Source organism: Rissa tridactyla, chromosome 14 (genome assembly GCF_028500815.1).
Source record: "Rissa tridactyla isolate bRisTri1 chromosome 14, bRisTri1.patW.cur.20221130, whole genome shotgun sequence".
NCBI lineage: Eukaryota > Metazoa > Chordata > Aves > Charadriiformes > Laridae > Rissa > Rissa tridactyla.
Genome location: NC_071479.1, coordinates 3,808,651 through 3,821,020, shown reverse-complemented (window position 1 = coordinate 3,821,020; position 12,370 = coordinate 3,808,651). Strand labels below are relative to the sequence as shown.

The 12,370-nt window shown below is 36.8% G+C and overlaps 1 protein-coding gene across 8 annotated transcripts in view; it reads right to left on the bottom strand.

The window, feature by feature from the left end:
- Positions 1-12,370, bottom strand: part of CNTRL (centriolin) — a 35,711-nt gene that overhangs the window by 18,935 nt on the left and 4,406 nt on the right. For 7 of the 8 annotated variants that reach the window (XM_054220600.1, XM_054220592.1, XM_054220593.1 and 4 more), the window contains exons 5-15: positions 12,131-12,272; positions 11,082-11,268; positions 10,792-10,985; positions 8,947-9,066; positions 7,800-8,025; positions 7,222-7,331; positions 5,873-6,067; positions 3,189-3,342; positions 2,284-2,504; positions 1,390-1,566; positions 231-365 (exon numbers count right to left, since the gene is read on the bottom strand). In XM_054220600.1, coding sequence (XP_054076575.1) covers positions 231-365; positions 1,390-1,566; positions 2,284-2,504; positions 3,189-3,342; positions 5,873-6,067; positions 7,222-7,331; positions 7,800-8,025; positions 8,947-9,066; positions 10,792-10,985; positions 11,082-11,268; positions 12,131-12,272 — 1,861 coding nt within the window. Of the gene's footprint in view, positions 1-230; positions 366-1,389; positions 1,567-2,283; positions 2,505-3,188; positions 3,343-4,417; positions 4,630-5,872; positions 6,068-7,221; positions 7,332-7,799; positions 8,026-8,946; positions 9,067-10,791; positions 10,986-11,081; positions 11,269-12,130; positions 12,273-12,370 lie in introns of those variants that run through there. The other variant, XM_054220598.1, reaches the window with a different exon arrangement.

Genomic DNA, 12,370 nt, shown 5'->3' with positions numbered 1-12,370 from the left:
GAGCAGCTCTAAAATTATTCTAAAGGTCAATCTAAATATCTAAAATAGACAGCTAAGACTATGGTAAAGGGTTTCTGGACAAGAAAACTGAAATCAAGAAGTCATAAATACTACTGAACTTCAAAACAAGATCATACAGAATCCTTTAAAATTTTTACAACTTTCCCCTTGGGGGAGTGGGAAACACACCATGTTATCAGGTAACTTTTTAAAGGCAACAAATACTTCACCTGCAATTGTTTGAACTGAGAAAGGAGCTTATAATTTTGTTGTTCCTTCTCTTCTGCTAGTTGTGCTTTAGTCAGAGCATTCTCTAATGCTTGCCTTTCTTTTTCAAGTTCAGCTTGCAGGGCTGACAGTTCCATCTACAAACACAGAAAACGTTCGGATTAATATCCCCACTCCCAACCCCAACCTGTCACCCAAATACACAACAGCTGTATTTCTTATAACAATATGACAACACCTCCTAAAAAAAAAAAACAAAACCTCAAACAAAACAAAACCCACAAAATCCAAGAAAACAACCCCAACCATCCCAAATTAACCCATCCCCGTAGGCAGCCGGAATTTTTCCTAAAACGTCACCTTGATCATCACCATCATCACTGGTACTATAAATTCTAATCTAGACCTAGCATGAGTATGTCTCACCCACCAGGTAACTGACAGACATACATTTTATCAGTGCTCTACAGAAAGCTTTCAAGTTTTTCCTGAAACATCAAAACCAAAAGACTTGGAGGGGTTGGGGACAAAACATCACGCTTCACTATTTTGCATTTTCATTTCTGCCTGCAGTCTGGAATATGCAGTTGGAATATGTCTTGCAAAAAAACCCCAGCGTGTTCATTTCTGATGAATGGAAACTGAACTGAGATAGTAGTTGTACATCATCATCATACATAAATCCAAATGAGGATCCCCAACAGCAAGATAAAATGGGACTGCACAAATTAAAGTATACATTTTTTTCCCCAGCAGAAAGCTACTACTTTATAATATATTACAAAATCAAAAAAGACTGCTATAAAACTGAATTTCCCCTGCAAAGAGCAAAGGCACCTACTACTTTCACCTACTACTTTTCACAGGACTGCTTTAGTTTCGTTTCTTTGACTTGTGCATGGTTCTCTCTTTCCAAAGAGACACAGATTATTATTTTCCCTTTACATACAGTGAATATTCTCTACAGGGTCCCCAAATGATCTGTACCTTCAATGCACAGTTATAAATCCCAGCAAACTGATACCACCTTCCATTTGGAGGCACACCTAAACCAACAATTATCTGCAAGTCAATGCTGGAGATGTGGTATGGAGGAAAGTTTGGTTGTCCCTTATCCCAGGGTATATTATTCCTTTGGCAGCGTAAGAGCTCTGTTCTTACCTGGCTAAGTTGTTTCAGTCTTTCCAATTCTTCTTTTTGCTGATTGGCTTCGGTGTCTCTGTCTCTTAGCTGAGCTTCCAGTTCAGCCTCATAGGCGCTGATGTCCCTTTGTGCATCTCTAAGCGATTCATTTATTTCTCGCTGCTCTTGGAGTGCACCTTCCAGCATTATAATTTCCTGGAATTTTACATTCATTTTAGAAGTATGTACACAGGAGAGCCAAGATTTCTTACAGTATGTTGCCTCTCTTCCTCTGTTACTCTGGAGCTCACCATCACCGTGACAGCAGGTAGATCGAAGTAACTAACCCCGATCACTAAACATTAAAACTTAAAGCTAGGTGGCGCTACTACATTCAAAGCTCAGGTCAATGACACTACTGTGACAGACTGTACAAAAATCTACACTTAAGTTGGAAAGGTGTAGCTTGAAGTGATACGCATTTGTCCTTGGTACTAAGGTTTACGTAAAACTTACCAGGCTACTAAGACAGCTCTCTCAGTAACTGTCTGATAGCACAGATGCAAGATAATAATATGCACATCCTCAGCGAGTGTCCAGACAGTTTTCACTAATGCAATTCATTATGATATCGACTGCAAGTCCATTTTTAATAATGTCTGAAAGGCAAAGCCTGCATTTCTGAGACATCTTCCATAAAGTACAGATTTACTGAGTGTCTCTTGCAACTGGTTTTAAAGGCCAAATTCTGTTCTAAAGGTGCGTGGACACATCTAATTGAAGTTACCATATCAAAAATTTATATTATCCAAGAAACTGTGCTTTGCTATTCCCAATTTGGTCATTTGCCCCGCCCCCCCCCCTTTTTTTTTTTTTTTTAAGGTTTATTCTTCAGTATCTGAATTTGGGAAGCAACATCGTATTAAGCCTTACTTGTCTCATATTTTCTGCATCCATGGCAACTATTTCCAGGTTATTTCTTTCCTTTTCTAGATCTGCCAATCTTTGTAGCAAAGATTCTTTATCCTTCTGCAACTCCTTACATTCATCATTGGCCTGTTTTGCCTGACACTTAACACTTTCCAGGTATTCCTGCAATCCAAGGATAATACTTTCTAAATCCCTTTTCAGTGCTTCATTTGTTGCTATTTGACCTGCAGAAATGCAAAACAAATTTGAGATAGTTAAGGAAACACACCTATTTACAAAATAAAAAACCTGCCTTTCTTAATCTTCTTTAAGATTTTCACCTATTGGAATATGTAGTAACAACAACTAACCAGAACTCAACCAGAACACGCCTGTGCTGTGTTTTAAAGGCTAGGAGTTCCCATGTTACCGTCTTAACCTGACCACTGAAAGAGTTAAAAGAAACTGCAGTTCTTTGTGCCCTCTTGCCTGCCACCTAAGATGACATTTGCTACCTTTACACCTAAATCAGTTTTGTTTTAGTTTTTATATTCTTATTCTTTTCTGGGATATTTACTTTCATATGAACTAGACATATAGTAAATGTATACAAAAATTTAGTTCATTGACTTTATTAAATCAGTTTCCAAAACTTCTCTCCACCTCAAGGAAAAAACAAACAAAAAAGCCCCACGAACCCACCCCGCAAACAACTTTCCCCCAACCATGTACATGTGAGATGAACATAAAAAAAAAATAAAAAAAAATTACACCAAGTCTCCTTTTAGATCAGTTAAGAATAGCTTTTCGACCTTTTCCTACGCATTCTTTATGTCATTTAAGCAAAGATAAACACAATTGAATCCTTAGTTCAATTGTTACATTATCCTTACTACAAGAAACACTGTAAGATATGAAGAAAAAATTACCATCAGTGAGCTGCTGCTCCAAGTCCTTGATTTCCTCAGTTTCCTTAGCAATCCTAGAGAGCATTTCGTCCAGGCGACTCTCAAGCTGTTTGTAATGTTTGTTCATTACATCAAACTGCTGTTCTTTACTTGCTTTTTGAGCTTTCATGTGAGCCTGTAAATTAAGAGTTGGAAAGGTAAAGTGGGACAATGTCAATACAGATTAAAAAAAGTCAAATTAATATTTTAGCTCAGTTCTGCAGTGTCTTACCACCAGCAGTAAAAGTCACAAGCATGTTGTGTTGTTGTGGTGCTTGGAGTTTTTTTGTTTTTTTATCTCATTACTGCCCCACAAAGAATCCCAGATAGGCAAGCAATCTATGTGACTAGCAGCATTGTTAGTAGTCTGCCCCTTGCCCAGGCATGATGAACAAGGCCTGCATTTATAAATTATTACTCATGGCTACTACCTTTCTTCCTGCCTTTACTTTTTGTTATACAATTTCCTCTTTCAGTCAAGAACAAACATGATTTCCTACAGAAGCTTTAATCCTGTCATCCTGCATTGCCTTCACATCAGGTGATGCTTTAGAACATGTCAGGTCACCACCCAAAGAAAAATACTCTGAACAACCAGCAAGTCAGGCTAACTTTACAGCAAAGATTTACTTAAAGCAGATTTTAAAAAGGTATTTTTTTTAAAAAAAATATTTATGGGAAATACACCGTACCTGCAACTCACACAGATTCTCGTCAGGACTTCATGCATTTAATATGAATTAACTAGGTTATCACTATACAAAACTAGGTTATCAACACAATATAGTGCTATCTGTTTCTCACTCGTATGAAATTACTCACAAATACCTCAAATGCCAGAAAACTTAAAAAAGCACAGAATTACACTGTCATGACAAGCAGCGCCTTTTTCTTACTAATCAAAAAATCAAGCCAGCAGTAGAAATTTTAAATACAAGTTCACAAAAAGTAATTTATAAAGTTGCTTCTGTAACAAAAGTAATGGATAAAACCATAGCTTTCTGTATTTTTAATGTATTAAACCTGAAGTTATTTTTAACATTCCCGTTAGTACAATTCAACTTGTCACCTTGTTAAAGACAACCAGCCATTCGGCTTTCAAAAGTGAAATTTCAACAAGTAAAACCCAAGCAGAGGCGCTGCTGCTGAGTCATTTTGCTGCAGCTGCAGAATGTCACACGGGAGCTGTTTAAAAAAATCCAAACACTTACAGCTTTGCCTTTGTCTGGTCTTCCTCCGGTACCGCATGCAAAACGCCCCACCCCCGAGCTAGAATTCATTCGACTACAGAACCGGTATCTTCAGCTCAGAAGGCGTTAAGCGGAGTCTCCCATCTTCTCCGGCCGCCCCTGCCCCGGCAGCAGCCGGAGCTCCCCGGGCCGCCGCCCGGGCCGTTCCCCGCTCCCCGGGCCGCCCCCCGGCCGTTCCCCGGGCCGTTGGCCGCGGCCGGCGCTTCCTGTGTTGTGATTTGAAGCGGGAAGGGCCGGGCTCGGTGCCGGCGAGGGGCCGGGCCCCGAGTTTAGGGATCCTGCCCCAAACGCGCACAGCCCTGCTGGTACTTAACTGCTCAGTCAAAAATAATAATAATAAAAAAAATAATGCATTTTTTAAAAGTGTTTGCAGGCCTCAGCAGAGAACAGGAGCCAAGCATAAAAGTTCTTTCTTTGCATACTGAAAGGCATCAAGCTGGCCTGAAAAGCTCTCATTTAAAAAGACACAAGCTTTTTTAAAAACTATTTTAAAAGTAACTCAAGTTCATTTTAATTTCTATAAACATTTGCTGTACCCAAACATAGTTAATAACTCAGAAATCAAAGGTCCTGCTTCCCTGGAGCTCAAAATAAATGAGACTGTCAAGTTCGAGCTCTTCTTGGTGTATCCAGCCTTGCCCCAACCCTGTAAGATGGGACCTCATAGACCACCTTGAATTGGTCAGTAATGACAGGACCCTATGTGACAGCAGAGAAAGGGCATTACGCCCCACCAAAAAGGCAGTACAAATAGTTCTAATTATGAAAAGTTTTATTGAAAAGTGATTCTATTTTTTGGATGCTGGACTGCCATGGAAAGCCAAAGCTGCTGCTGCCTTCAAGCTGTCTGCAGTTTTCAGGCTGGAACATTAATAAAAGTTGTCACCACTTGGTCCAGGGCAGCCACATCTGCTACTCCAGACAGTTTTTCTAGGCCGACCTCTTGCAAACAGACTTTTGTGCCAATGCAAGAGCTCCCTGACAAAGCAGAGCTTCAGCTATAGGCCTGCTGCAGTTACACACACCTTGAAAATCTTTAAGGCCAGATTGTACAAAAAGATGCGTTAAGGATTTCATACACAGAAGTTGTCTCTGAGGGTCTGCGCAGCACGTTTTTGCAAAGCATACAGATCTAGTTTGTAACGTGCTGTAAAGCAACTGCACTGAAAATTAGTTGCCCAAGCACTTAACCAAAATTGGTTTTTGTGTTGGGTTTTTGTTTGTTTGTTTGTTTTTGAGTTATGAGGAGTTGTATGTTTTTCAAATGGTAACAGCTAAGGAAACTGATAAATAGCTAAAGAATATGTAATTCACAAGATAGGTGCAACTAAGTGGTAATCTGTTAAAATAGTCTTTACTACATTTCTCAGTACATGACTATATGCAGAACATAAAAAGATTTCAGTTTTTACTTACGTGTCTTGGATCTTCAGGATTTACAGAAGCAAGAGAACTCTGCAAGTCTGCAAGCTCTTTCTGTTTTTTCCCTATTTCTCTTTTCTGTTTCTCCATTTGTTTTTCCAGTTCTAAAGCTTCCTTGCGTAGCTGATGCAGGATTTGTATCTTTTCACTCAGTTGCTGTTCAAGACCTTCCTTGTTGGCCTGTGATAACTGGAGATCGCGTTAGGAGGTTGGGTAAAAAGCCAAATTGAAAATACACAGCTGATCAAGAACATTTTTAAAAGTTAAATCAGACTGCTAGTTTAGCCTAACAGGTTGCCTAAAAATGATCTGTTCATGGATTTGAATCTTCTTAAGATAAAAAAAAAAACTCATAGGATTTTCTCAAAAGAAATTAGAAAATACAAAGACAGTTTGCTTATAGCAACTAGAAACTCTGTAATGTTAGTCTACCATGCAAGGAAATGCCAGAATCCTCATTTTGACCATTATCTTGTGCTTTGTTTCCAAACAAGACTTCAAAAGTCTCTTGTATAATTCCTTCTTGCAGTCTTAAAAAGACTATCCGGATTGCCTTTTTTTCCCTTCCCACAGTTACGGCTTCTTAAGTAAAAAATGGAAGATTCTGGTCATTGATTTTAAGGCAAGTTTAAAGACTAAAAATAGCAATAATTTATGACAGTTGTTGAAGAAATGGAAGATGCAGTTTTAGTTTAATGCTTATAAATATTTAAATTAATTATTGCTGTCAGTTATGTAGCTACATTGCTTATTATTAGCTGCACAACTAAACCTACACAGTTACAGTCCTTCCTGAAAGGCCTTTTCTGATAAATTGGGATATATTCAATCCACACAATTATATTGAGAGGTTCAGGTAAAACTTCCTCTCTCATGAACGTGTGTGTCATGTCATAAGCACTGCTTAACGGTGTTGTGACATTGCTCTGTTACTTTCTGCTCTGTCTACTAAGCCTTTCAGGAGCTATAAGCTTCTGGTTATCGGAACTGAGAAGATAAGTTCAAATGCAAATCTAAATCTCCTGCTGCATAATGCAGTGACCCTTAACTGCCCACTTACTGCAGTACTCAAATCTGTATTTATGTTCTTTCAGAGCGTTCTGGAGAAAATTAACAATCAGCAGCAGCATCATGTGGAACATGTCTAGATACAATTAATTGTACTACAAATCTGACATCTTATTTATAAACAAGCTATCTAAAACCTGTAAGATTTTTTTTGATGCATGACAAATAGATTTACATCTGTCCAATGGCCCCTTTAAAAAAAAAAATAGGGAGAAAAACAGTTACATTTTCTACATCAACACTGCTTCAAACATTCACTTAGCTTCTTTGCATACTTTTTTCTGAGCCAGAGAATCCTCCAGTTGTTGCAGTTCCCCTGTTACTTTCAAAACCTGTTGCTCTGCATTTGCTATTGCACTTTGCAGTTCTTCTAATCTTCTTTGTGCTGCAGGCAAAAAAAACAACAAAACCCACAACCCCACAAAATACTTTACAGTATTCTGTATAACAGAATACGCATATTTTCTTTTAAAACATTAATAAGAATGCATTTTCTTAAGACAGTGATAATCAACGCTAATACAGTCTGGTTTCTCAAAAAGTACATCTAAAGTTTTTTTAATGGATCTCATACAATTAAATTAGTGCACCAAATATGAAACCTCCCTAGCACTCTCTTTTCAGTAATATTTAATCCTTCCATCCTGAGTAATATTAAAATAATATCAAAAAGAAATTGTAATGGTTTTGACCCAAAATGCATCAAGTACAGTGTTTAGAAATTACAGCACTGACAGCTTTTGACACACTATTGCTATTCTCATGTCAAGTATGCGTCAAGCATTTAATCAGTGGAATACACTACATTGATATACCTATTTTAACTTTTATTTGATAAAAATTAAGATTTTACCTGAGTGAATCTTTTTTTCTTTGCCCTCTAGTAGTTCATCTAGAGTTTGGAGCTGCAATTTCATCTGGGGTTTCTGACAGAAGTCATTTTCATCTAGCTGCATTTTTCCAATCTCCATCTGCTGAGCTTTGCTAGCAATGTAGCCTTCTCCTATAAACATATTTCTTTTATACCTAGCTTTACCAATGTATGGGCTTTCACCAGGTAAGTTATCAAGTTCAACATCCTGAAATGTATGAAGCAATATGTCTTTATATGTATTTCAGAAATATGGTTGCAGTCAACTCATAATATACATTTGACTCTCTTAACATGCATATAAAGGAAAACCAATATGAAATTCAAATAATTAGAAGAAAACAGACTACACTTGACTTGTTTGGCCTTGAACATTCTTATTATTTTATAATGGAATTAAAACCAACCCAATTAGGGTATGATCAGTTTGTGGCAAATGGGTAACGCCAGATAATATTTAACTGGAGGCATTTTTTATAATATTTTAGACTAGTAAGATAGTATAGACTAGTAATATACTAGACTTAGTAATACAGATGATACTTAGTCCATCATATTGTTGCACTTAAACCTTACTCAAACATAACTTAAAAAAATGATTCATAGTTAATGATTACTGATCTTTACATTTCTTGTGCAGACCCCTTTCTTTCAGGCATCTCTGCGATTGTTTTGCAAGTATGACAGAGGTTAGCTCGACTATGAGAAAAAAACAACAGAAAAAGGACTGAAATTCTAATACCGTTTAACTCAAGAACATTCTGGCTTGTGGAACTTCTCCACATGAAAGGGCCTCCAGAATTAAGCCAGAAGAAAGGACTGTCATTTATGGACTACCATTTCTTTGGTTAATAATAAGAATTAAATGTTTCTTCACTGACTCTACTTAGCTAAACCATACATGTGTAGGTATGTATACTAATATTCAACACATTAAGTGTCACTCAGATTCATTTCAAATCTTGTAACTTATGGTTTTAAAATTAGATTTTTATATTTCATAAACAATAACTCTTAATAAAGCAGTATCTATTGGAATGATAGAAAAACTGTTAAGTTTTCTGTTTTCTGAGTTGAAAAGCAAGAGAAACAACAATGAAAAGATCCATTCTTTTTAAAAAATTATTACCTCTGATGGAAAGTAATTTAATGGCTCAAATTTTGCATCAATCTTATAAAATGCCAGTTCCTGCTCCAATTCATACTGCTTCTGGCAAGCTCGGGTTAGTTCCGTTGTCTTCTGCCTTAACTAATAAACCAGTAAACAAAGTAAGTTGGTTCATTCAAGTGTCATCATTGTCACATACATTTCAGTTCAGCAGAGAGCAAGGCAAGGATATTAACTTTGAAACAAAGCTCACAGCAGAAAAAGATGGTGTATTTTGGATCAAGACTATCAAAGTGCAACTTTATTACAAGATACAATATGACGACTAACAGTAGACAAGAACCCCACAATTAATATAACACAAATGATCACATGAAAGGCCTTTTAAGTTTACATGTATCAAAGGTTTGAAAATAAATTTGTCACTAACTCACAATAAAAAAAAATAATTTGGGTACAATCCTTTAGAAAAATCAATGCCAAATAATGAATATATTTTCTGCTACTCATGAGCAGTTCAACACTTACTGTCTGTAAGAGAAACAAAACATCTCAAGTGTACAGAGCCTATGCATTTCATTTTGGCTTAACTTTGTGCTATTTTGTTTTAAATAAAAAGTCCATCATGTGATTTCTTTTTAAATCAACTTTTCACGCTGAATACCTGAAGGAGAACATGCAGCAAAACTCCAATAGACAGTGGAAAGCAGGACTAATGGAGGAAAAGAAATAGAACAGACTGGAATAAAGGAAAGGCTTAAAGGAAGATTTTAAAACCCAATATGTGTCAAGCAAAAATTATCTGTGTTTCAAAGAAAAAAAAATACGAAAAAAAAAATCAAGAAAGTTGCATCCAAAACCCACAGTGAATATACAGCCTTACTGGAACGCTTTATACAAATGCTCCTACTGCAGTAAACATGCAAATAAATCCTAGAAATAAAAATAACCATGCAACCCAGGAGCACAGTAGGGCTACCTTTAGTGAGGAATAAAGGCTCTGCGGAAAGGGAACTGTGACAAACCAATACACCAGCTAAAGGAGGAAAGAAGCAAGCAAAGTTTGTCATCCAAAAGGTAAGAGTGGGTTAAGTTGCAAAATATACGCTGCTAAATCTCACTATACTGAAAACTACATCTTAGAAATAAGCTGCTGGTTTAGTGTGCGTGTCCACAGAATAAACAGCTATAGAAATATTAGATATAGAGATTCTGAAGGAAAAAATTTTAGAGGACAAGTCTAACAAGTAAGATAAAAGCTATATGTTAAGTTCCAATCAGGTCATTCACAACGGAGCACTCTCAAGCCAACAGGACTTCTCTTGCATTTTATAGCTACCACTGAAAGGCACCTGTCAAACCTAAGATCTTAGGATGATGTGAATAAAGTACAAGTAAACTAATGGACATTACCAGAACAATAATCAAGCGGTATTACTGACATACAACACCTTGCTTTTGTAAAAGCATTTAATCTTTTCCCTTATTGCAGCAGCACTTTAAAGTCCAAGCAACACAGGAGACTCAGTACACTGGCAATTTAGCAGCTAAAGGATCCTTAACCTTTCATCAACTGACAAAATTTTAAACGACAACAACAAAAAATTACTAGAGACAAACAAATAAGTTACTATGAAGTATATATTACAAAAGCGATACTGATTACTGGCTCAATATACTTACTTTATCCACAGGAAGAATACCGAAGAAGTGATGAAGGAATAATCAATCTCTAAAAGTTGAGTGCCTGAGTTCTGTCTCTCAATTTTAAACATAAACCACCAGCCATTTGAACTCCCACATTGACTGCTCTGTTTCTGACATCAAAACTTCCAAATATTTACCTAGTGCAAGTGATTATCTTACCAATTCATTTTTGGTGCCCAGGTCCCTTTGTAGGTCTTCATAGCTTTGTTTCTGTTGCAAAGTCTTTTCTTTTAATGATTTGTTGACCTCATCCTGATGGCGAAGTTGCTCAAGCACTTTGGACTGGTTAAGTTTAAGGTTCTCTATCTCCTTTACTGCATTTTCCAACTCTCTTTCTAATTTTTCTATCTCTTCTGAAAAACCAAAATAATAGAAAAATTAAAATAGAAAATCTTCTCCTTCTAAGAAGTTTTATGTCACTCACTTGAGTTCTAATATATTACTATTACCTAAATTAAACCTCTCTAGAGCTTCCTGCCTGTCGCGATTTGTCACTGGCTGTCCATCCAAGTTTTCCAGCGCTCGCAAGTGGAATATGGTGTACAAGCGGTAGTGAGGCAGACTTACAACTGGATTATCAGCAAGGAACAGAGAAGTCAGATCTTGCAGAGGCTTTAGTTTAGCTATATCATGGAGCTAAATCAAAGACAAATGGAACAACTTTAGACATCCTTTCAAAAACAATTAAACCCCCATTACTGAATTTCTGACTGTATAGAATGTTTTACGTTTGGTCCATCTCAAAGGCTCTAATTTTAAAATTTATGCTAAAGTGTAATCTCTTGAAACATACACAGTACTATGACTAAAGTAACTTCCTAAAATCAAATTGTTTCTTCTATGAAAAAATACCACTGCAAAGAGGGCAAATTACATCAAGCTTGACCTTGGAAATTCCAGAATAACAAGGCCTGTGGATATATATAACCTTCCATTCCCCCAGACTTATTCCTAAGAAAAGGGAGATTTTATCGTGAGGGGTACCCAAAGCTGGTTCATCTCTCCTCCTAAGTAGCATGACTCCTTCAGGGATTTTATTAAGTGACTTCATTTCATAGACACCCTTTTGTAGCTGAAAAACATGGAAATTAGCCTGGACCACAGAAGTAAATCTATTCATGTCCTAAATACAAAATATAAGCAAATGATTATTTACAGGTCTCCAAACCCATACAATTAACTTATCATAAGGAACACCACCAGTAACATGCAAAACTCTTCACATTGTAACCGAGTTTTCCTTAAGTTTTCAAAAACTTACCATTTCCTGAACAACATAATATAACCTATATTATGCTTTGAATAGCTAGCACAGAAGGAGAGATTTTCTGATAAACAACTTTGTTAGGCTCACAATGGCTGTGTTTCGCAACAGACTTTGTGGAAAGACACACAGCAATTATTCAGGGTTAGTCAGTCAAAGTAAATGTACCATGAAAATCATGAAAAATCATTAAAAGATTCTGAGCAATTACTGTTCCTAATGATAATCACTTACTGATGATACTTTATTCTGTTTCAAATTAAGGATGCGCAGGGATCTCAGTTTCTTCCCTACCCACACTGGAATGTGCTCAATCTCATTCGTTGCAAGGTTCAGCTTTTGTAGATTCTGCATATGTTCTATACCTTCAATTTTACTGGGGCGGGGGGGGAAAAAAAGGACAAAAACATCACTTATCATGAACCAGAGCAAATTTACAGTGTAACTGAGGCATTATGGATAAACTACAGCAAA